Consider the following 26,492-nt stretch of genomic DNA (forward strand, 5'->3'; position numbering starts at 1 on the left):
TAGAAATAGTCGTTTTCCCGATTTGACCATCTGGGGGGGGGGAGTGGGGGCCCGGTTAATTCGCAAAAAATAGAAAAAATGAAGTATTTTTAACTTATCAGCGGGTGATTGGATCTTAATGAAATTTGATGTTTGGAATGATATTGTGTCTAAGAGCTCTTATTTTAAATCCCGACTGGGTCTGATGACATTGGGGGGAGTTGGAGGGGGAAAACCTAAAGTCCCGGTTTTGCTACTTTAGGCACTTCCAGGTAAGCTAGGACGATGAAATTTGGCAAGCGTATCAGGGACCGGACCAGATTAAATTAGAAATAGTCGTTTTCCCCATTTGACCATCTGGGGGGGGGGGGAGTGGGGGCCAGTTAATTCGAAAAAAATAGAAAAAATGATGTATTTTTAACTTATGAGCGGGTGATTGGATCTTAATGAAATTTGATGTTGGAATGATATTGTGTCTCAGAGCTCTTATTTTAAATCCCGACTGGGTCTGATGACATTGGGGGGAGTTGGAGGGGGGGGGGGACCTAAAATCTTTGAAAACACTTAGAGTGGAGGGATCGGGGTGAAACTTGATGGGAAAAATAAGCGCAAGTCCCAGATACATGATTGACATAATCGGAACTGATTTGGTCTCTTTGGGGTAGTTGGGGGGGGGGGAGTAATTCTTAAAAATTAGAAAAATGAGGTATTTTCAACTTACGAACGGGTGATCGGATCTCAATGAAATTTGATGTTTAGAAGGATATCGTGTCTTAGAGCTCTTATTTTAAATCCCGACCGGATCTGGTGATGGGGGCGGGGAGTTGGGAGGGGGAACCTAAAACTTGGAAAACACTTAGAGTGGAGGGATCGGGATGAAACATGGTGGGAAAAATAAACACAAGTCCTAGATAGATGATTGACATAAACGGAACGGATCCGCTCTCTTTTGGGTAGTTGGTGGGGGGGTATTTCTGAAAAATAAAAAAATGAGGTATTTTTAACTTACGAACGGGTGATCGGATCTCAATGAAATTTGATATTTAGAAGGATATCGTGGCTCAGAGCTCTTATTTTAAACCCGACCGGATCTGGTGACATTGGGGGGGGGAGGGAGAAACCTAAAAATTGGAAAACACTTAGAGTGGAGGGATCGGGATGAAACTTGGTGGAAAAAAAAACACGAGTCCTAGATACATGATTGACATAACCAGAACGGATCCGCTCTCTTTGGGGTAGTTGGGGGGGGGTTAATTCTGAAAAATTAGAAAAAATGAGGTATTTTTAACTTACGAACGGGTGATTGTATCTCCATGAAATTTGATTTTTATAAGGATATCGTGTCTCAGAGCTCTTATTTTAAATCTTGACCCGATCTGGTGACATTGGGGGAAGTTTGGGGTGGGGAAACCTAAAATGATGGGAAACGCTTAGATTGGAGGGATTGGGATGAAACTTGGTTGGAAAAATAAGCAGAAGTCTTGCATACGTGATTTACATAATTGGAACGGATCCGCTCAATTGCGGGGGGGGGGGGTAATTCTGAAAAATAAGAAAAATGACGTATTTTTAACTTACGAAGGAGTGATCGGATCTTCATGAAACTTCATATTTAGAAGGACCTCGTAACTCCGATATCTTATTTTAAATCTCAACCGGATCAAGCGTAATTGGGGGGGGGGCAGTTGGGGGGACCGGAAATCTTAGAAAATACTTAAAGCGGTGAGATCAGGATGAAACTGGATGGGAAGAATAGAAACCTGTCTAAGATACGTGACTGACATAACTGGACCGGATCTGCTCTCTTTGGTGGAATTGGGGGGGGGGGTAATTTTGAAAATTGAGGTATTTGTAACTTACGAAAGGGTGACCAGGTCTTAATGAAATTTGATATTTAGAAGGATCTTGTGCTTTAAAGTTCTAATTTCAAATTCCGACCAGATCCTGTGACATTCGGGGGAGTTGGAGGGGGGAACCGAAATTCTTGGAAAAGATGAAAATTGGACTATTTATATCTTACGAATAGATGATCGGATAATAATGAAATTTGATTTTTAGAAGGAATTCATGTCTCAGAGCTCTTATTTCAAATCCCGACCAGATCTTTTGACATTGTGGGGATTTGGAGGGGGAAATCTTGGAAAAACACTTGGAGTGTAGGAATCGGGATGAAGCTTGGTGGATAGAATAAACTAATGTCCTTGATACGTGATTGACAGAATCGTACTGGATTTGCTCTCTTTGGGGGAGTTGGGGGGAGGGGTTCAGTGATTTGGCGAGTTCGGTGCTTCTGGACGTGCTAGGGCGATGAAAATCGGTAGGCGTGTCAGGGAGCTGCACAATTTGACTTGATAAAGTCGTTTTCCCAGATTCGACCATCTGGGGGGCAAAAGGGAGAGGAAAAATTAGAAAAAATTAGGTATTTATAACTTACGAGTGGGTGATCGGATTTTAATGAATTTTGATATTTAGAAGGACTTTGTGACTCAGAGCTCTTATTTTAAATCTTGACCGGCATTAAGCCTCTTATTTTCCTTTTTAAATCAATCTATTGATTCATAGAATTTTGTTGGAGCTCATACCATATGATCTCTTGGCTCTTAGCTCTTCTCTCCTCTTCACAAGTGCCATATGAGCTCTTAGCTCTTGTTTTAGTGACTTAATTGAAATAAAATTGTAAATTGTTTGAAAAAATAACGGCAATCAATAATTGGATTCTATTTGCTTAAAAATTGCAGGTCTAATCACTGAATTGAACCATTGAAATAGCCCCTCAGTTGGGTATCCCTGCTACTAGGCAATACACATTCACACGTAAAAGTGTTATGATCTCCCACTAGGTGAATCTTAAGCCATTGAAGACAAGGACAAATACTTTTCTACCTCACAATGATAGACGAATTGTTTATTTTTTCCAAATGCTGCTGGCACTGAAAACAATTGGCTTTAAAGGGCAAGGATCTTTACGAAATTGGGGACTGAAGAAATAGATCAACTGGAAAATACACTGGCACTAGACATAACTTGCATTCACTTGGCAGTTGCCCCGCATCAGCACTAGGCTTGTCTCTTCGTAATTTTGTCTCGTAAAACTCATGTGCTACAACTTTCATTATTTTCATCCTTGGAGAGTGTCAATTTGGTAAGAAAAACGAACAAGCGAAGACAGAACTTTTGAAAAAAACAACTTGCTTTTAAAAGTTTGATTCGGTAATTGAATTTCCATGCCTTTTCATTTAGTCTAATGAAATTACGTCTTTATCCATACGATGACTTTGTTAAATAGCTTGTATGGCTATAAATTCTAGGGTTGGATGGAATAATAAAAAAAGGGCCTAACAGTCAACAGCAAAAACTTTAAATTGGCTGGATTGGAGCACAATCGTACGGAAGTTTGTCATTTTCAGGAAGCTCAATGCTGAGCAACATTGCAGCAAGTTGCGTCATCCTTTCTTCAGTAGTAAGCAATGTGTGTTTCTCAGTTCTGCCAAAAGTTATTTCATTTTTTTTAAATTTCTTGGCTTATCATGAGGAGGAATCATTATATTTTTATCTTTTATACTACTTCACACTGCCTTTTAAGCTAAACTTTTTTCTCAGATTCACTTGTGCTAAATTCAGATCTCTTCAAGTATAATTTAGCCAGAGAATGCTATTTTCTGTGTTCGGTTGCTCTAATGCATATCCACGAGTGTCAACCTCTGTCTTGAACTATTGACATAGTATCATTTTGAAGTTTTTTCAAATCTAAGCTAATATACTGAATAAGATTCTGTATATACTAGTGAGTGTTCAAATTTGTTGATGCTTCTCTGTTCTATCCTTTCCGGTTATTCTTGTTTAAATCTCCTGGAAATAAATCCCTAAGATTGGACGTCCTCTAAATCCCTTGAGTCGTTCATTGTTTTTGTTGAATCTTTTGATGCAAACCTTATTTGTCTCGGTTTTCTCGTCCGATTTTCCTTGGCTTGCTAGAAAAGACTAAGGGAAAGGATAATATTCGAACAAAATTGGCTCCGAAAATGTGATATTAAGTTCTGTTTTGTGTTGGATAGACTTTACAAAACAGTTTCATTTCGAGTAATTCTCGAAATAGCCTTTTTTCGTAACTTTTAACTTCAATATTTTGCCATATTGGGACCTAGATTTTGTAGCATATGACAATTTTGTGGGGCACAAGGTAGGGTATATCATGTAAGTGTGAATGTTCAAAATCTGGTTAACGTAGACATTCACTGGTGAATGTCTGAAATTTTGCTTGGATTCAATTAGCTTTGCGAATCAGCTTTTTCAGTCTTATGCAAGCTTTTATGGTAAAAGTTAAAGTTAGGTTAGGTTGGGTTATGTTAAATTAGGCTATAAATCTCAGAAATGGGTTAAAACCTAATCTAACCTGTCACCATCAAACATTGCATAAAACTGAAAAAGTTGACTGGCAACGCTAACTAAATCGACGCGCCCTCTCCCTTCTTTTCTTCTCCAATTGCTTATAATTTTAATTGTCCTACTAAATTGGGAATTAATGCTCAACTCAGATCCCAGTATAGCAAAATGGCTGGAAACAAGTTTTTCTATTTATTAAAAAATAGTCTTTTTTTCAACTGAAGTAAGGAGTAACAATCAAATTTAAAACGAACAGAAAAATATTCCGTATATGGGGGTGGGCCCTTCCTGATCCCTAGCTCCTGTTATAACATTAATTATAGACCAAGAGTTTTCATTTTAGATTTACCTTTACTGAGATTTCAAACTATAGGCTATATTAGCTGTTCATGTTTAGAGTTCAATTTCTGATTCCAACGCTAATGATGAGTCCTAGAAGTACTTTGAAGTCATTTATAGTATCTTAATTCTATATGAAAGACATTGTAGGGACCAGCTGAAGCAAATGTAAATCTTGATTGACTATGGGCTGGTTGTTATTTGCTCTATAGTTTAGAAGAGACGCTTTCAGATTTTCGGCTCAATTCTTCTTTGAATTCTGCATTTGGTAAAACCTAAAAAGTCAAAACTTGTGTATTTCAATTTTTTTGCTTTTTTTTGTTTGATAATTAGAAACCAGTCTATTTTCAGCTTTGTTGCTTTCGAATTTAAATATTTCAAATTTTGTCGTGTTTTCCTTGAAGTTCTCCAAAAGGAAATAACTTCGTAATGAAGTTAACTTGCTTAACATGAAAAACTAAAAGAATTTCTTCACTCATCTACAAAATTGGAGAGAGCTGTTGCACAGACAATTTATTTAGCCCAATAGTGCAACAAAGAGTAGCAATGTGATCTTAAAACTGGCACAAACAACAATAACTATGAACATCACCTTATATGCTACGCCTTGTATAATCTATATAATAATGATAATAATAATTTATTTCAACCCTCTGTGCATACATGAAATGCACTGGAAGAATTACAAAAAATACAGAAAAATTAAATAAAAATGGAACCAATAAACAAGAAAAAACTAAAAAACAAAAACAAAAAACAAATATTATATCAGCTACTTAGGTAACGCAATTGAGCTTGACAGTTAAGTGGAAAGTCAATAGTATTTTCTCGACGTACGGAACCTCTCTGCAAGCTGGTCCATTTTTGAAGATATATCGAAGACGCCATATCTACTCGAAATGTACTGATTGCGAGTCAGAAGCGGCAACTGCAGAAGATATTTGCAAAAATGGAAAAATAGAGATCTAATTTTTTTTCCACTTATATGTTGTGGGGAAAAAAACTCCATAAAGGGACTAATAAGAAGACACGTGGGGCGAAAAAAGCGTTTGAAAGTCTGCTCAGGCCTATTTTGTGAAACTGGCGTTTAACTTGAGCAAGCAGCGGGTACGATTTCCTAAGCTTTTCTTTCAACTCTGAGATAACACGTGTTTTAGTAGTTTTAACATTTGATTCCAACGGGAGACCTGAATGATTCAGAGAAGACGATGCAGAAATAGTTTCTTGGCCAACATTGATAGTAAAGGGAGGTTGTTGAGACGAACTGTAAACGAGAAGATCAGTTTTAAAGGGGGTGACTTGAAGCCCAATATCATTGAGACAAGAGCAAACTGTATTAACTGTATTTAGGAGATCTTGGATATCATCTGATAGTAGAAGGATATCGTCTGCATAACAGAGGTGTCATCAACATGGGGCTCAATTAAAAATAGGGGAATACTCTTTATAACGGTTCGGATAGCATTATTGAAAAGAGCTGGGCTAAGCACAGGGTCTTGTTTCATACCTTTCCGAATAGTGATGGACTTGCTCAGCTGGCTACCTAGCCACGCCCTTATCGACGTATTTTCTCACCAATTCGACAAGAGACGACAGAGAAAAGGGGTTATTCCACTTCTCAATATATATATATATATATACACACACACACATATATATATATATATATATATATATATATATATATATATATATATATATATATATATATATATATATATATATATATATATATATATATATATGTATATATATATATGTGTGTGTGTGTGTGTGTGTGTTTTTGGAGATGGGAGTAAACTAAGGACTATTTTTGTTTTGAAAAAGAGAGTTCCTAGGAAACCACCAGCTTGTTTTACTACTTTCCTTCTTCCATACGTTGTATATTGCATGTCTTCAATTATGCAAAACCTATCAAGATCATTACTTCTAACTAGGAAGTACGATAGTAATTCGAAGGATATTTAATAATATACACTGGAGGGAAAGCTATGCGTTTTGTTTCTGTTGCCAAAAGCTAGACTGATGACTTTTTTTTCATTACTTGAAAGGCCATTGTTTTTGAAATGTGGATTGAAGCTTGTTGAAATATTCCATGTGTTTGAATTAAACTATTAAGGCACAATATCAAATTTACCCTTATAAATGATAGGTGTCCGTAACTCCCAGCTAAACACAAATCTTCAGATGTAAAAAACAATCATGGGACGTTGTGAAGCCAATGGGCATTTATGACCCGTGCCTTAATCTCAGTTTAGTGAGTCCGTGTGTGATAATAGTAATAATGTTGTATAGTAGTGTGGCGTTATACGACGGTTAGCCGGAGCCTGAAGTGCGGCAATTAGTTCTCATTATACGCAATGAGTTGGTTTAATTATAATGTGGTGAATTTCATATGTAGTTTTGGTAAGTCTACTCTGTTTTATCTTGGCTGGGGCATCGAGCTGAAATAGTTTTGAGGTGGAAAGGTGACTTACGGTACTCAGATTTTGTTGAAAGAAATGGTGGGAAGGATATTTTTTCTCTGATCCTCACAAGAGAGTATAAACTACCGCTTTTTATTCCTTTTTTATGACTGTCGTCCGACAGGTTCTTTGACTAGTCTAGTGGACGATAAAAATCAAACTTCATTGAGCTTTCAATTGATAAAAGGAGATCTAAAGGTATCTGCTAAAAAAAATAATTGATTCCTTGTCGGTGAACCACTAGTTTCTTTTAAGTGTGCCTTAAGTTGCTTAAAACTTAAGAAAAAATTTGAGAACCCTGGAACAGAGTTTTCAAGCTACTATCTAAAAATACAAAATTTTGAACTTCATTTGCGCTTTGCTGGAATCAATTTTTGCTTCAAGCTCTGTTTCTATGTACCTTGTCATAACATCGACAAAACAAAAAGAGAAACAAATCACCATTATAAACTAATGAATGTAGATTCGCAGCTTAATATAGGTTGATATTCATACCTGAAAGTCTCAGAAATTACGAGCTCGGCTCTCTGCTGGGGTGTATTATTATTTTGTTGTTGTGTTGTATTGAGTTGAGTCAATAAATTCACTGATTCATTCAGCAATTTTAGATTTATCAACATTATAAAAGAGACAATGTTTAAATGAAATTTGTTTTCAGTAAAGTGCAAACAAAATGCTGGTAATTTCTGTTCGTTTTAAGGTTGACTTCATTATTTAGTGTAAATTTTGGACGTTTTGGGTTTCATTTGTTTATTGATAGCGATTTGTGTTTATTTTACGCTTGAATTATTATCTGAATTTATTTCTTCGCGTCTTTGGTTTGATTTAGCTCTTTACCTTTCTTAGAAAAACTGCGTTAGTGGAAAACATTTTTTTAGGGCAGTTTCTGTTCGGTTTTATCTGGTTTTTTTTTATTAGTTAACAGAAAGAATACTTATAAAAAAAAATTATATTTTTCTCCTTAAGAATCAACAAAATTTTGCAACAAGGTTTAGTAATAGCTATACAATAGAACTTTCGGTGGATGGGTACTGGGAGTATTTTCAAATAAATGAATTGAAAATCTGCATAATCTTTGTGCTTTTAGGTGGCTGAAACATTCTGACTACCGCCACCCCTTTCATCGTGCTAAATCTCAGGATACGTCCTTTCGAGAACCTTAAGGCACAGTGTTGTGTGATTTTTGGCATACCCCTCAACATCCTCTGGAAGTTTCAACTTAATATCCTTAGCTGTTTCTGAGACATCATATATACGCCTTTTTGACAACCTTGGATGCCCATAGTGTCTTTTGGTCTAGTTCAACATATTTATAACATACATAGAAAGTTTTGACGGAATACCCTTTGCTGTTCCACGGATATTGAAAAGACGCCCCCCCCCCTTGACAGTCTGGATATACGTAGTGTCTTTTGATCTGGTTTTACATCCCTCTCAGCTTTCCCTGAAAGTTTCAACTTGATGCACCATTCCGTTCCTGAGATATTGTATCTATGCTATTTTGACGACCTGGATTTTGTTTATTAGCTCAATAGTAGTTGTAGTAGTGATGTTAGCAGCAGTAGTAGTAGTAGCAGTAGCAAGTAGCGTTTTATTCGCCGTCGCAGTAGCAACTAGATGCAGTTGCAGTCGCAAGTAGTCGCAGATCCATTCCTAAGTAGTTGCAGTCGTAAGTCGTCGCAATCCTAAGTAGTCGCAGTCGTAAATAGTTGCAATCGCATTGTTAGTAGTAGTCACAATCGCACGCCGCAGTTGCAAGCAGTTGTAGTCGCAGTCGTAAGTAGTTGCAGTCACAGTAGCAATTAGTCGCAGATGTAATCGCAGTAGTTGTAATATTAGTAGAAGTACTTATAAGTAGTCACAGTCACAGTCTTAAATATTTGCAGTCGCAAATATTTGCAGTCGCAGTTGCAAGCAGTCACAGTTGCAAGTAGCCACAAGTCCCATGCAGCAGTGGTCACAAGTAGTCACAATCCTTGTTGCAAGTAGTCGCTGTAGTTCGCCCCTGTGTTATAATCTTGTCTATTTTTTTTTTTTTTTTTACGGTAGCTTTTTTTATGTTATTATTGGCATGTATAGCCATCTGTTACAATTGTTTCAAAGGAGGCTTTTCTATATTTATGTTTCATGCTTTCTCGCTTCAAGATGGATTCTCTTTTTCAAGAAGAGAATCCTCTTAAGAATCTTCTCAAGAAGAGAATTTTTTTCAGTTTCAGCGAACCACTTGTATTTTACCTTTTTGTGGAAATGTTTTTGCATAATTTTTGTATCTCCTTGAACAAAATAGCTCCTCTATATCATTTTTCTTACCGAGAAAGGACTCCTGTTAAAGAAACCAGATTTTGTTTTGTGCTGCTATCACAACAATAGAAGGGTTTTTTTAATAGTACGAATGATGATATAATTCGGTACAAACAGAAATTGATCCTATAATAATTTTTGCGTATACCTAAAACTACATTTATTTGTGAGATTGGAACTGAAACTATATGTAGTATTGATCACGTTCTTTTTTGGAGGTATGTGCGAACGAGGGGCTAACAGAACGTACTTAGAGAAGAGAATAGGATTCCCTTAACTATCACTGTTGATGACTAATGAATGGTGGAAACAGGCAACAATATTATTGAACCGTTTTTTATGTTTTAAGATTTATCCTTGTTAATTCTAGTTACGTATTCGGCCAAGGAATAGGAAAATTGTACGAAGGAATAGCATGTAATGGAATTTTCAGATTTTCCTTGAACCTATGTAGGCTCCTTCGAAATTCCTTCTCTTCTGTATGAATTAACTGTTCCTCGCCTCCTCCAGTCGTCGCTATCATCACACCCTCTTTTATGGATCAGTAGGCATAATTCAGGTTATTATCTCAAAAAATAATTGTTAGATGGCATTTGTTGTCAAGCTGTTATTTTGCTGTGTTTATGTTGGATTGGTCCTTTCAAGATCATCGGAGCTCACCGACTTAGGCTATATCCAGGAGATAGGCCTTAGAATGTGTGCTTATCATACGACTAACTTTCAGAACGTAATATTATCGGATGTTTTCTCTTCTTCTATACCACTATTTGCTCGTTGATTAAGTTACTTCAATTTACGGTTATTACTTCCTACGGAATTTACCGAAGCCCTAAAAGCGCTTCATTTTACCTTAACCCCCACCCCCTTTGTGTAAATATATAGCCCAAATTATATATTTCCCATGCATTTAACCATACATTACCTTTTTGTTTCAACTTAATGCCCGTAAATTAAAGCAACTTAATCCACTAGTAAATAGTGGTATATGTATAATGGAAAAATCCATTCCCTCCAATCAAGACGTTTACGGACGTTTTTAACATGATAAGGGAAAACAACTTAATAATATGGAAAAATCAATATTAGACTGACCATCAGATAAGCTTAGAAAGCTGACATGCCGAGGGAAAATTATCTGTTGCTGCTCAGTTCGATATTGTATTCCAGATCCATTGCAATAATTGCATTGGTCCCTGAAGTTACTTGGATATTTAGTGTCTATATAGTTGCCATGCTACTACCTCATATCTAGAATCAAGGGGAAATATATCTGAAAAGATAACTAAAGAAAACAATCGAATATGAACCACTTAAAATTGTATATTCATGCTCAGTACCATGCGCGACGGAAGGAAAAATAAATATTCCGGTAACAGGCACGTACGAAGAGGGATGACCTCCACCCTCTTCCGAAATCCTAAATTTCACGGAATTTCTGTGCACATTTTGTTTAGATCGTCTATAAACTTTGCGTTTTTATTATCTTAACTATTTCTGGTTATTGTATCACCTACTTGCCCGGACAAACGGTATCTGATGTGTGTTGCTAATCTGAACTTAGATAGCCTTTGTTGGTCTTGTTACTAAGCGGCTATACATTTAGCATTTGGAGATAACCAAGTGAAAGTCCTTCCTATCACTTCCGAAGATTTAAAAATAAGTCATTGAATTTCCACCTTTTTCTTAGTCCGTCGGTAATACCAGTCTTCAATCGATCAATCATTACTTGTTCAGTGCTTTACTAGAGAGAGCATCCATATGTCCAATCATTTTCATATTTCTTTCAAATCAATTCGGCAAAAGGAAGAAGCAGTCACTGTAGACAAGTGTTTCTGCGTAGACTAAGATTTATTGTTTATCATTGACTTTCTAGCCTAAAAACTGCCTAGATGTAAAATTGATGTTCGCTATTTGTATCTCTGAGAGGAGATTATGTACAGCATTTGGAACCAAAATTCTGTTAAATCTAGGCCATAGTTTACTAAGCTCTAGGACAGCGTTTCTAACTTGATCTCTGTTAAAATTGTCAAATGGTATAGAAGTCTAGAAAACACAGTTAGAAAAGTTATTTATGCAATTTAACCTTCGGCAGGTCAATTTATGAAGAAAAACGATTTGGAACACGGAATGCGACGTTTCATTCGTGGTAAATATCGAATGAAATGAATTTCATTCGATAAAGATCCCCCAGAGTCATTGTTGGCGCATAGGGCGTCGAATCAACATTCCAGTTGCTGGGTCTTTTTTTTTTTTTTTTTTACAGAAACAAGTAATAAGCTTGTCGCCTAACCTTGCTGCGGTGGGGATCGAACCCTGGGTCCCGTGTTGCCAAGTAAACATCAATCCACTGTGCTAAAACAGGGTAAACTATTATGAAGATGAGGAAATGAGTGTTATATTTGTAAAAAAAGAACTAATAATAATGTATTCACGGATTTTTGCTTTTACCCATATATTGAATTTGACAGGCTTTGATGCTTTTGATAGTCTTTGGTTTCTTGAAAACGGAAGTTTTCAAGATCAGGGAGTTTAAACCTTCAGTTAAGGGTTTTTGACCATGAAAAATGGAATGAATGTCTCAGAATTTTCACTTATTGGCGTTTTGCCTAATCTGGTCGGAAATTGTGGTTTTGTGGCAGAAAAGGGTTCTATGTAGTGACAGGATTTTGTCGTAACGTGAAAACAGTGAACTATTTGTTTTCGTTCAAGTGAACCCTATCATGATAATCTACGACTTTAATAAGAAATAAAAACATCCCGATGAAAAACTGTAAAAATTGATTTTTGTTGGCTTTCAAGATGAGTGCGATATTTTGTAAATAATCGATCATGATAAATCGATTGTCTCTCTCAGAATTGACACTCGCGGGTTCTTTAGCCCTATTTAGGCTAAAATCGGTGTTTTGCTTTCATAAATGAATAGAAAATAGTACTTTTTTGTGCTGCAATTTGCTTTGTTAGCTGAACAAGACATAGTGTATTTTATTTTCGTTCAAATGAGCCCTTCCCGGTATACCACAGCCATGAAATCAACACGATCACTGTTGGCCAAAACAAGAGAAAGAAGTATGCGGGTAGGTGGGGTCACTGCAGCCAACACAAAAAAAGCAACTTTCCTTATGTTTAAAGATTCGAGCTGTAAACCTATAGTTTGGAGTTTTTAATGGCGGAGATTTTAATGGTATACTTTTTATTTCGATTTGACGCCATGTTTGAGGGATTCTGGACTCTTTTGAAATTCTCAAAAATTTCTTTTCATAGTTACAAATTATTATTCTGTTCGATCTGAATAATAGTTATTATGTCTGAAACGGCATTCATTTGGAAGTATTTCTTACTAGACGGTGTTTTTTTTTTTCGAAAACGCGTTTTTAAAAATGCCATTACCATGAGTCATGGTTCCGTAATTACTAGGTAGCAGCTATTGCCACCACCATTTGCTAGTTCGAAGAGCTTGCTAACCTTTTATTTTGAATGGATTAGGATTCGCCGCTTCTAAAAGCATACCTTCTCCCACGTTCACATTCATTTTTGAAATTTAGCCTTCAAGAATAAAGAACATAGAGAATCTATTTTAAAACCTAAAAAACTTAAAAAAAGGGACAGAATGTATTGATAAGAAATACATGGTATTACTATTATAAAGAATAGATAATCACTTAGCTTTGTTCACAATCTCTGGAATATCGATTTCGTATCTAACTTCATTGCATTCTTCTTACGATGGCCAAATTAAGATTTGTGAAATAGAATATCAGCATTAACTGACTGACTGTTTTAGTCAAATTTCATTTTAAACGGGCGATATATCTGAGAGATTTGAAATAAATTTGTATTTTTGGAATTTAGAAAATATGAAACGAACTCAGCTTCGTCGGTAGGGACTGTAAAAGTCCAGTGCCGTAATCTGTTTATTGATGCTTTGATTATTTGATGCTGTTTTAGTCACGTCATTTGTTTAACAAATGTTCCTATTAATAATGAGTTTCTCTTTGACGTGTCTATGTACGATTTTGAATTTCTATGTAACATCTCTTTAAATATGACCTAATTTATTGTAACATTCGCTAATTTTGGCACGCTGTCGTTAAACTTGGTGTTTAAAATTAATATTTAGGTTAGTGTCTTTCTGACGTGCTCGATAGAAAACAAGTTTTTTTTTTCCAGTGTTCGTGGTTCCGCTATAAATGATCTTTCTCTAAGGATGCAAGGATGTATGTAACATGAGACAAGCAGCAGAGCTTGCTTAACGGCATGAATATAATAGAATTAACAAACATAGATTATATTTGTTTGCATGGTTGGAAACGGGCTGAATGTATAATGAGAAATATTCTTTTGGATTGAGAATGCCCGTCGTATAACGTCACACGATTGTCATCAGAGCTGAAATTTACGGAATCTTACAAATTATTTAGGTAGATTACTGATTGCGGTGGGGAAAAGGGAGGCTTTGGGAAATAATCTGTTAGGGGTTACTGACCCAAATTGATATAATTTGCCACAATTCAAGGCAAAAGAAGCTCCAGTTTTCCTACAAATTTATAGAATCTGAGATCACACATATATCTTGTGAAAAAAAAAGGAAAATGTTGTTTTCACTCATCAAGGAGGGGTCAGGATAAAACATTGGGTGCTTGTTAAATATCCTGACTTCACCCAAAAAGTGAAGTTAGGCTAATCATAATGAAATATACCAAAATATGATGAAAATATAATACTTTAGAAACACAATTATGGAAACTACTGCAGAGAATCATGGAAAGCAGGCCACGCACAATGTATTATGTTAAATGCCTAACCTAATCACCTCTATGAATTAAATATTTAAAAAAGATATATTTACGTCGTAGTTCTTCTCAATTAGACTAAGCTGACTTTCTGCAGACAGACAAAATGGTTTTTCTCAGATCATACATATCAAGAACTTGAGTGGACTGAGGATATTTAACAAGTACCAACCAAAAAAATATATCTGATCTATATTTAGGTAAAAAAAATTTCAGTGTAAGAAGTTTTCTACCAACGACAGTATGTTTAGTCTTGTTACTACGGCTTTAGTTTTATGTATTCCCTGAACTGACAAAAACAACGAGTTTTTTCATCATCTGGAGTCTTTGTCTTGTTGCTGCTATAATCGTGACTCAAAACCTCCCTTGCTCTTAAAAAGAAGAAGGAATAAAAAGATGAGATGAAACAATTCCACTTTAAGTACCAGTAACCTTTGAAAATGTCCATCGGCAAATTGGGATCTTCCGTATGGAAAGACTGATTTTTAAGTGGCTAAGAGTGTTTGCTTTCTAGGCATAAGATTGGGAAAGCAATGGCTCATTCGAAAATACCATAAAAGCTATTTAAAAAGAAAAAAAACTGAGTGATAAAAAGGAGTAGAATCGATGATTTACTATTTAGGAATATCATTCTACATTTTATGGATTTTTGTATATTTTAAATATACCGTAATCCCACCTCTCCCAGAGACAGAAACACTTTAGCTGATAGTTTCCTGTACAGTGAATCAAGATTTTGCAATAGAGTATCTCAAGGTGTTAATCAATAACCACCCGAATATTTTATAGCGGGTAGAATACACTTACTGTTATCAATACATAAATGCTTGATTGAATTATTTTCGTTCAAACGAAGTTTAAACGATTTTAGTTTTAGCCTTTAATTTTTGTCAATTTATAATTATATTGTAGTTTAGCTTTTTAATGTACTAGTCTTCTGTTAGACGGCCTCACTAAAATTTTCTTTCTTTTTGTGGAATGAATCTTGGTATCCTTGGATTGTTCTATGTGCTTATCGTAAGATGTAATTTTTATATGCTTCATTTTTAATTACTTGGGTGTTTTAAAGGTTCTGTTACTCCAGGAATGTACGTATCAGATACTTTTGGACCTTAGCTCTCCAAAATGTTGATTTGCAAGTTTTCCGAAGTCTCCTATATTTTTCTTATAATTTATTTTTTTTAAAGTTTTTTCCCTCAAAATAAATTCCACGTAAGTGTCTGTGAAGCTATTGATTATAGCTATATGCATCTTGTTTCAAAATTGCTGTTGACAGTCCTTTTGAAAAGAAGTTGAAACAGCAAATAAGGCCAATATTTCTGTCCTTTTGAAAGAGATGTCATTTTAGAACGGAAAGATAAAAGACAAAGAAGTATTTTCATCCCCTTTCAGAGATGTGAATCCAAAGTTTTACCGTTGGCATTCCTAGCAATATAATCTTGTTTCAGTTCTTGTTTTCTGTCAAGCGTTGTTTTGCCTTTTTTTTGTTCTCTTTTTACGCTTCTCTTTCCAATTGTTTGTATAGCGGCTCAAAGATCAAACGGTAGTCTCTTAAGCTTTAACGATATTTGCGATGATGATTATCAGCGGAAGTTTTGCTTAGTAATTTTGATACCTCAAATGGTACAAGAAGTTGTAAACATTATGGACCTTAAGTTCAACTTAAACTTGATAATTTTCGCAATGACATATTTCAAATCGATATGCAAGTTAATGCTTTTGTGGGATAACTTGTACTGCTCCTCTCTCCCCCTATCACACACTCTTCATCTTTCTATATCCCTCTCCTATCTGCCCCTTACTTTTCGTCTTTTCTACATGAAGTAATCTAATGAACGGCCACTTGTTATGCTGGCTCAAGTTTTCCATTATTTCCTTTCAAATAGCTCTTCCAGAAATCAATTGAGCGTCAAGTGTTTCCGACAAAACGACGTGACAGCCTTGTCAGTTGTTAAAAACCCATAAATTCTTTTTTTTTAGAGTTAATTTACTAGTTTGGTGATTTTCCTTTGCTTCATCCACCCTTATCTCTTTCTGGGTCAAGCGGATTTCCGTGTAGCTATTGGATTTTGCAAAATGTGGGGCTAACCGTTTAAGTTGATCTATTGTAGACACGCCTCAAGTTTTTGGGGTTCATCCAAAATGTAGGAAATTCAAGTAAACTTAATGATTGATTGTCTTGGGCTCAGAGGTAAAAGTGGGTCTATTTAAAGATGATTTCATTATTTGATTGATGATTCTAAACCTGTCGTTGGAAACTGATTTTAGAGACATCTACATTTCATAAGTTTAGGCTATGGAAATTATATTGCGGGGAAAATTAGACTAATGAAATTAATTACTTAAAAGTTAGCGAGGCATTTTCCTTGTTGCGTTTTACAATTTCCACGAAACTTTACTAATAATTTCTTAAACCAAAATTTGGAAATATATTTCCTATTTAAAGTTATGGTAAAATTCTAGTTAATTGACTTCTTGCTATCTCAGAAAGGGTTTAGGTTAGGAAAATGAAACTTTCAGGGATGGGTCTAAAGGCTAAAGTATGTCCTGGGAATGTATTTTGAAGCAACTACCTCCACTCCTTCTCCCTCTAGAGGGCCCTGACCTTTGATGACCTTTAAAATATGTGTGTTATAAAAGTGAAACCTTGCAAAATAGATCTTCTGCTTAATTGAAGTACAACAAAATTGTTTTCAGCTTCATAACTTTGCTCAATCCCATTTTATAAGGTTTTAAAGATATGCAAATACATTTCCTAAATTTTGAAAAAAAAAACGTTGATATGGCTCAAAATTCTACTCAAATAACAGGAATTGCATTTTCAGAACTAAAGGCAGCGAAAAAGCAACTAGTAACTGAAAATTAAGGTAAAATGTTGTTTTGTCAAAATTTCAATAGGTATAGGACCTGTCATGTAGGCAAATTTCAGGGCCCTCTAGAGGGAGAAGGAGTGGAGGTGGGTACTTCAAAATACCTTCCCAGGACATACTTTAGTCTGTAGATTCATCCCTGAAAGTTTCATTTTCCTAACCTAAACCCTTTCTGAGATAGCAACAAGTCAATTAACTAGAATTTTACCAAAGTTATGAGCAGTATAAGTGATATTTAAAATTAAGTCAAGGACATTTTTTGTCTAAATTTAAATCTTTGTTTGCCTACTTCGAAAAGATAAGCTACTCGGTTTTATGCTTATAGTCAAGCTCGTTTTTTTGGCGTTTTTGCGCTTTATGTACATGGACTAAACATCCGGAGACGAAAAAAAACTGAATGAATAACTTGTATGTTAAGTCCAACTTGGAAAATAAAGCATATGTTAGTGGAAATTACAGGGCTCAAATAGGTCAGAAGCTTCTTAAAGGCTTACTTTTACTATAACTTTGCAATGCTTTTAGATTTTGAACTGCGCTTTTTTGAAAAAAAAAATGTCACACTAAATTCGCTTCATTTTTCGTATAAATTTCAAATATCAAAAATGTAAAAGCTTCAGTGTTCTGAATATTGTGGTTGTTTGACCTCCCTCCTGGAAGGGAGCTCCTGTAGTCTTGCACCCATAGCACCCAGGAGCACCCATAGGTCTTCAATGTGTAATATTCGTCAACAGTCCATTGTAATTTGAGGTATTAATTTTCCTTGAAATTGCAACAACAGTTATAATTAGCTAAGACGTTTTTAGTATAGTGTGAAAAGTGCTTATATCTGACCCCTTGCCCCATTAAGCCATAATTCTACTATTTTGCTGGAAAGAGGGTCTCTCGGATTAATTGAAGGTGAAGGTCCTTCATATAACCCTGCATTTCTGTAAGTTTTGTATGGTTTCTTTTGAAGAAAGGAAACATATTAAATAGGCAAATTGTTTTATTTAACAGTTCCTCTTTAGAGAGACATTTTTAGACACACATCACTATGTTTTCTTCCAGGAATTAGGAATCATTAGAAGTCGTTATGGAAGCTCAATATTCTGTTTTTTCCCTTCAAGGGCAAAGATTTCTGTAATCTAATTTATTTTCTTCTCTCTCTCTCTTCCCCCTTCCTCTCTTTCTCTCTCTCTCTCTCTCTCTCTCTCTCTCTCTCTCTATATATATATATATATATATATATATATATATATATATATATATATATATATATATATATATATATATATATATATATATATATATATATATATATATATATATATATATATATATATATATATATATATATATATATATATATATATTTATATATATATATATATTATGAATACTTCATTGGTCAACTGAGAGAAAATTTTTTTAATTTGGCTTAAAGAAAATAAATCTATCTTGGAAAATCGGGTAGCAGCTACATAAAAAGAAGAAAAGCTGGCGGAAGACGAATCTAATTGCATATAGGTGACAACCCTATCTTGATGCCCCTGACAGTAGCAGGCACAAGTAGAGGCTTAATTAGTGCTGATCTCAGTAACCGTCCAGCCAAAGACGGTCCTGCAGAATGTTTGACCATGTGGTAGGGTATTTGTGGAATGTGCTGACGAGATTGGATAGACTGAAGCCAGTAATGGCTACCACAACCATGCTCGGGGAAGGAATTACTCCCCCTGCAAATATGAAGTGCCGGCCATGGCCCAAGAAAATATCCTTTTAGGAGCAATCCTAGATGGGAGGAAGAAGTTCTCTTGCTAGTAACTATTCACAGGATCAAGTGATGCTTGTCGCTGATGGCCGGCGAGTGGTGTGTGACTCTGCTTTCTTTTGAGGGACACATGTTGGCTGCCTGAGCAGGTGAAGCTGACTGGTGTGATTCTCGAGATGAGGGAAAACAATGGTAGCGACACACCTTGATTCTACCAAGGAAGGATGTTCTGTGAAGGGAAGAATAAAAGGTTGGCTAGTCCTATCTCGTGATACCACGCCCGCTGAGCACCTATAAACCCATGGGTTATAGGCTTTTTTATGGTGTGAATAAAGAGAAATGAATTAATTGATTTTCTCATGATAATTTTCACATGATTCTTCAAGTAATAGAGAATTATTGTATTAAAGAGAAAAAACAGTGTAATTGCAGACTATTCTCTTTGTTAAAAATACATTTAAAAACCAAACAAATAAATGTCTACTTAAAGAATGTTTTAGCTTAAAAAATTAAAGCAACCCAATGGTATGTTAAAAAAATGTCTAAGACTCTTGATTGAGATTAAATAAAAAAAAACAAGTTTTTTTAACTGAAAGTAAGGAGCGACATTAAAACTTAAAACGCACAGAAATTACTTCGTATATGAAAGAGGCTGCTTCCTCATCAACGCCCCGTTCTTTACGCTAAAGTTTGACTCTTTTTCTCAATTCTTCTTATTAAAACAGTAAAAAACTTTAGCGTAAAGAGCGGGGCGTTGATGAGGAAGCAGCCTCTTTCATATACGAAGTAATTTCTGTGCGTTTTAAGTTTTAATGTCGCTCCTTACTTTCAATTAAAAAAAGTTGTTTTTTTTATTTAATTTCTGAACGTTTTTGAATCAATGCATGTTTTGATTTTGGCGAGGAAGCAGCCTCTTTCATATACGAAGTAATTTCTGTGCGTTTTAAGTTTTAATGTCGCTCCTTACTTTCAATTAAAAAAAGTTGTTTTTTTTATTTAATTTCTGAACGTTTTTGAATCAATGCATGTTTTGATTTTGGCTCTCCGCAGAGGAATAATCACAGCGAAATTTGCATATTATTTTTTTTTTTGGCTAAATGGCTTTCTCATAATTTTGATCGAATGATTTTGAGAAAAAAAGAGTGGGGGACGAAGCCTAGTTACCCTCCAATTTTTTGGTTAATTAAAAAGGCAACTAGAACTTTTAATTTTTTACGAATCTTTTTATTGGTAAAAGATTTACGTAACTTATAAATTAGCTTACGTAAAGAACTTTTGTATTCTCATGTTTTTATTACGTATATGAGGGGATTCGCCCCTTCGTCAGTACCTCGCTCTTTACACTAAAGCTTAAATTTTATCCCAATTTATTAAGAATGACCCCTGAATCACAAAAGCCGTAGAATAAATAGTTGAAATTACTAAAAATACTTTAGCGTAAAGAGCGAGGTATTAGAAGGAGATGAGCCCCTCATATGGGTAATAATTTCTGTTTGTTTTAAGTTTTATTGTTGTTCCTTACTTCCAGCTTAAAAAGCTTTTTCACATTTATTTTTTAATTTTTTTTTAAATAATGCTAGTAAATCCTGCTCTCCCTTCATAGAAATTAACTTCTCCCATGACAAATTCTCGATGGAAAGTTCCCCCAGCATATCCCCCTCTTCTCAACCCCTCCCCCCAACCAAAAAAATCCTCCTGAAAACGCCTGTATACTTTCCAATAACCATTACTATATGTAAGCACAGGTCAAAGTTTGTAACTTGTTGCCCCTCCCACGGGGACTGTGGGGGAGTAAGTCGTCCCCAAAGACATAGTTATAAGGTTTTTTGACTACGCTGAATAAAATGGCTATCTCTTGGTCACTTAAAAAGGGCACTAGAACTTTTCATTTCCGTTAGAATGAGCCCTCTTGCAACATTCTAGGACAACTGGGTCAATACGATCACCCCTGGGGAAAAAACAAAAAAACAAATAAACACGCATCCGTGATCTGCCTTCTGGCAAAAAAATGCAAAATTCCACATTTTTGTAGATAGGAGCTCGAAACTTCTACAGTATGGTTCTCTGATACGCTGAATCTGATGGTGTGATTTTCGTTAAGATTCTATGACTTTTAGGGGGTGTTTCCCCCTATTTTCCAAAATAACGCAAATTTTCTCAGGCTCGTAACTTTTGATGGGTAAGACTAAACTTGATGAAACTTATATATTTAAAACCAGCATTAAAATGCGATTCTTATGATGTAGCTATTGGTATCAAAATTCCATTTTTTAGAGTTTTGGTTACTATTGAGCCGGGTCGCTCCTTACTACAGTTCGTTACCACGAACTGTTTGATTTTTTTTTTATTCTTATTCCTCTATTTTTCAATTCTGTGACTGGCTTATAACTTTCTTGTTTCTAATTGAAGCCTTACATTGGGAAATCTACATAAAATAAGGTCATATTTATTTGAAAACTCTTCTGCAAAAACAAAAAACGAACAGTCAAATTAACAAAAAAAATGACAAATCAGTTATAGTTTAAACAAAAATACTAAACTACGGCTGTTGTTTATTTTTATTTTTGACAAAGTGCCAAAGTTACGATCCCTGGAAAAATCGTAGTTGTTTCAACTTTTTAAACACATAATTCAAAATTTTTCATGTTTATTAAGCTTTCTCCGATTCGGGTAATTTTTATTTGGGACTACGATTGCTCAGTATTTTGGAAGTAATATTTCTTATAGTTCCCAAACATGATAATTTAGACTTGATACTCAGTCGTCAGTTATTTTTCGATCAAATGCCTGTTCGCCCAAATGCCTTGGCCCTCGTGTCAAACTTTCACTTGATTGAAGCGTTATAGTTTATGAAACATTGTTATTTTATTTAGTATATATACGTAGTAAATATGAATCACTTTGTAATGCATATGAACAAAGTGCTATATAGGCGTCATTTAATTTAATTCTTATGAACATTGTAAAAGTACCTTATTGCAGATTCTATTTGATATTAGGGTGTATGCACTAACTTGAGGGGGAGGGGACCGTGTTCTTAAAAAAAACTTGAAATATTCGAACGGTTTACGCAAGTTTCAACTTATAGTCCAGTTTCAACTTATTCAGCATTATTGATAAGTTCAGCGCGTATTTTTCAGAATTTCTGAAATAAGCTCTGTGTGTGCGAAATAATCCTCAAACTCTATGTATATATTTTTTTTTGGTTTTAGCCTGTATTGCGACTGTGTAAGTGTTAAAATCAGGATTTCCGGTATTATTTTCCAAAAATTTATAAGAGATACATAAATTTTGCTTAGATTATCAAAGCATTAATATGAAACTCTGTCAGTATTCAAATTTCTTTGATTTTTAAATTCTAAGCGTCAAATTTAGGGCATTTTACTTGCGCAAAATGTAGAGATTGCACACAATTAAAACTTAAAAATGGACAAAGTCGCAGAAAGAATTTTGTTTACGGAAAACCAACGTGAACTCCAGTTCTTAGAAGACCAAGATCGGTGTATTTGCGTTTGAAAAAAGATTACTTTGCCTAGAAGAAAGTTATCTCTAGGATATCAAGGAAATTTGAAGCGTCGTGACAACTTTAAAATTATTTCCAAGAGAACGAAATAATTTTGTCTATAAGGAAGTTCAAGACGTATTGCGTGTTTTTCATTTTTTTTTTTTACTCAATTGAAATGCAAAACTATCAACTTAAAAAATTCAAAAATTCCCCGAAAAATCAGATTTGGGCAATCAAGATCGAGTTTTCCAGAATTGTTTCCAATAAATCTAGAAGAGGTATGGTATTTTGTTATCCGGTTCTCAGACAGATAGTTTGATGTTCTGTTGGAGTACGACATAAAATAGTTCTGGAAAAGTTTACTTTCCCTGCTCGGATAGTTCTGTCTTGGCACCATGTACAACATATGGGGGGGGGACGTATTTTGTTCTCGATACTGCTGCAAATTTCACTACCTCTCACTGGACTTTTTCTACATCCTTTCATGATTCCCATGCTCAGTAAAAATTTCAAGTTTGCATCTCTTACTACTTCGCAGCTACCGATCGCTGATCACGAGAAAAAAATGCTGTGAAAGGAGTAATGTTGCCCCGTCACACAAGTAGAATATTTCGCTGGCAGAATATATTCTAAACCGGCAAAATATTTTTTGTCTTTTTTATCTAAACTCATTGTTTTACTTTTGGATATTTTTATATAGAGTAAGTTTTTGATAGTTTCCTATTAACCCATATTCTGTGCCTTATCTTTTGTTTCTTATGTTTCCTATAGTATCTATATCTCTCTTTTGAGTCGTCAGGATGTTTTGTGTTGAGCTAAGATAAAAGTTCGAAGCCGGACCTTTAAAAGAAACTCACGTCTGAGATTTAGGTTCTATCAGTCTTGACAAGATAATCTTCTCTGTTTATTTCTTTTTGCACAAAAGTCGCTGATTTTCTTGTTTTTCCTTTCATTTAAGACTTTTATTCTTGTGATTGTCATTGTTCTAAAGGAAGAAATATTTATAAACAAAACCAGAGAGTTTTCTACCAATGCATCTACTAAGAATAACATTCGTGATTGATGATATGTTAACATGTTTGTTGTGCCAAGTATTCTGTGTTAGGGAATAATGTTCTTTTTTGCAGATACCGAATAGATGTGTGAAACGAGCCTATTTAACGAGGATATAGTGTTCATGTAAGCTTTACAAGCCAGTATCGTGGAGTGAGACTGGAGTATGCACTCCTGAAATCTAATAAATTTGTTATTTGTTCCATGTTCTTACATCTTTTATGTCCATTCACCAGCTTACCTCTTTTTCGGTAAACTCTCTGAAACGAAATATGGCACATGCGCTACACGGATACTGCAAACAAAGTTTGTAGAGCCAAGGGGGGTCAGAATATTTCTATCGAGGAGGTGAGATGCTTAAACTGGATATATCTCTAGGTCAGGTGTATATGTTTTAGCGTATCTGGTCGTACCTTCCCAAGATTCTCGTTGGGTCCTCAGATGGGTCTTCATGTTAAAGGTTTTTAAAAAATTGCCCTAATGGTGGCCGGCGCCCCCCCCCCCCGCGGAAAATATCCCCTTGGAAAATAAGGCTTTCCAAATTTGATAATTTTATTTGAGTTTTGTTTTTGTTTTTATTTCTGCAGGGGGAAGTAATTTTGGTACTTGTGTTTTATGCGCCACTCACTCAAGTTTGTGTGTGTAAGACTCGAGTACAAACCAGTTGTTTTGTTAGTTTCTTCGTTACTTTAGAAACAAATTTGGACTATAAATTTGCACATTAGGGGGGGGGGGTAGAGTATAGCAAGTCTGTATGCGAAATGTGTTAGGTAATATTATAAAGTAAGAATTCTTTTCTGACTGCAAACTGTACAAATACTTTCGTCACCCCCCCCCCCCCTTATGTGCAAATATATAGCCCAAGTTAAATTTTCCATATATTTTGTCACTTGTCTTTGTCTTGTCTCGCGCTAAGCTGAAAGATACTAAAGAAGAAACCGGTTTGTTCTCAAGTTTCACACATCGCAAACTTGAGTGAGTGGCACATAATACACAAGTACCAAAATTTCTTCCCCCTACGTAGTGTAATTGTAAAAAAAATCTAATGTAAAAAAGTTTGCTGCATTTTTAATAAGACTTGTAAAAATTAGAGTTTTGTAGTTTTCGAAAGTTGATTCACCTTTCCCGAGTTATACCGGGGGATCGAGCCTCGCTTGGTGGAGTAAATTTTAAACATAAAAACTGTATACGACTCCCCCTCCTTGTGGAAATCTCCCTTGCGGAAATGCGTCCCCCCTACCCTGATTCACACAAGAAAAAATAAATTGTATAGATATTCTTAATCTTTTTTTTAACAAAGGGGGAGGTATTTTTGAAACTCTAGGGGTAAATTCTCCCCCTCCAATTGCCATCCTTTGCAAGTGCAGAGGCTAATTCTGATTAGAAAGATTATTCTAATTCTGTGATCTTTATAATAAATGCCATGGGGGTTTACAAATAACAAAAATAGAACCAAACTCAAAATAAAGATTGTCGCGTCTGTGCAAAGACGTATGTCAAACAGTTCGTGATACACGAAATGTAATTAAGGAGCATTTTGGAATGGCATTTCATATCACTTAAGACAGCTGACTACCGTTAAAATAAAACTACAAAAACAGTAGTCCTGCTCCGCAACTCTTAACAAAAGACTAAAAGAAATATTATGTGGAAACTTTTACCTTTTTTCATCCCAATTTTTTCACATTTATGCGTTCAAAATTTATAAGCCTGTTTTAAGTGTGTTTTTTTTTCTTTTTAGGAGCTGAAGGTTTTACATCCGAAGAAGATCACGAGATGCTGGTAAGGATTGAGAAGCAGCTCAAAAGACGTTTCGCAATAGGTACTCAAGTCTCTGAGGCTAGCATCGTTCAAGATTTTACTAGACAGGTTTGTAAAGCTAATTTTAAATTTCCCAGCCATGGTTAAACCCAGACAGTTACAGATAGGTTCTCAGGCATGCTAGCTGTTGATTGTTTGCCATTCAAATTATCAATGATTATTAAATTTTCATTCCTGTATATATATTATGTTTGAAGATTTGCATGAGATTTTTGTGTCTGATTTGGTATTGGATTCTTTGTTTTGGAATGCTTGATTTCTTCTTTCAGATATCTTAAAGAGTTTAAAAGCTCAGTTTAATTGCCTAGCTTATTTACTTGTTCGTGATGTGTTATGGTGCATGTGTACAAGTTTAACTTATTCTGTATGGAAACACTCTGTATATTGTTATTATTTGTCATTTTTGTCTCCCATTGTGTGTATTTGGCCCTATTGTGGCTTCAAACTTCACAACATCTATTTGCAAATCTGTTTATGTATCTAAGCAGTAACAATTCCCCCTCCCCATGAAAAAGCCATTTCGTCTTTTTACGAAAATGTAGTATTTAAGCTGATTCTGATATGTTTTATGGTTAGTAATAATGCTGAATGATGACTGTTCGTTCTGTAAAGATGGTCTCAAAAAAGCTTTTTCTGCTTAAAATGGACTTTACTTTTTTATATTCTGTAAACCAGTGTTGCCACTTTTAAATGCACCAGGTTTACTAGCCAACGCTATATTACTTTGGCCCAAAAGTTAACACCTATTGTTTGTTTGTGATGTGCTTAATTATAAACTGAATTTGATTCTATGTCTAAGAGAGAGACTGCCGAATAAGCACTTGCGAAACTAAGTCAAGGCGTTCTATTATTATTTATAGTCGTGCGTAACCGCTTACATAAAGACAAATCTCTCCACCTTAAAATCTATTGAAGACGAATATGGTAGACTAGTTGGCGCAAGTCTGGAACGGCAAGTGAATCTGGAAACTTTAGTTGGGAAGGTAGGTGGGGTTCACGAGTGATGTACACCTCTAAAATGCATCCACTTGGCCTCTTGACCCAAATTCCTTGCTCCATAAGTTTCAAGGAAACCCGCACACCATATCGTATTGACCTGAAGTGCTTGTCCTATGAATTTCAAGCGGATTGGTGAAAAGAAATCCGGCCTAACTTCCTGCTGCTGCTTGAAGCATCGAGCTTTTTGGCCTTAGCTGCGACCTGGTTTGGTGAATCCGCCCGTGGTGTAACTTCCTGTTG

The 26,492-nt window shown here is 35.3% G+C and overlaps 2 protein-coding genes across 2 annotated transcripts in view; both read left to right on the plus strand.

Moving 5' to 3' along the window:
- LOC136029082 (endoplasmic reticulum lectin 1-like) overlaps positions 1-26,492 on the plus strand; it is a gene marked incomplete in the record, with an annotated part of 524,377 nt that overhangs the window by 148,937 nt on the left and 348,948 nt on the right.
- The window catches only part of LOC136029088 (DNA replication licensing factor Mcm5-like), a 71,615-nt gene that overhangs the window by 33,242 nt on the left and 11,881 nt on the right, over positions 1-26,492 (plus strand). The window contains exon 3 of the mRNA XM_065707148.1: positions 25,174-25,301. Coding sequence (XP_065563220.1) covers positions 25,174-25,301 — 128 coding nt within the window. The remainder of the gene's footprint in view (positions 1-25,173; positions 25,302-26,492) is intronic.

Source organism: Artemia franciscana, chromosome 7, assembly GCF_032884065.1.
Source record: "Artemia franciscana chromosome 7, ASM3288406v1, whole genome shotgun sequence".
Taxonomy (NCBI): Eukaryota; Metazoa; Arthropoda; class Branchiopoda; order Anostraca; family Artemiidae; genus Artemia; species Artemia franciscana.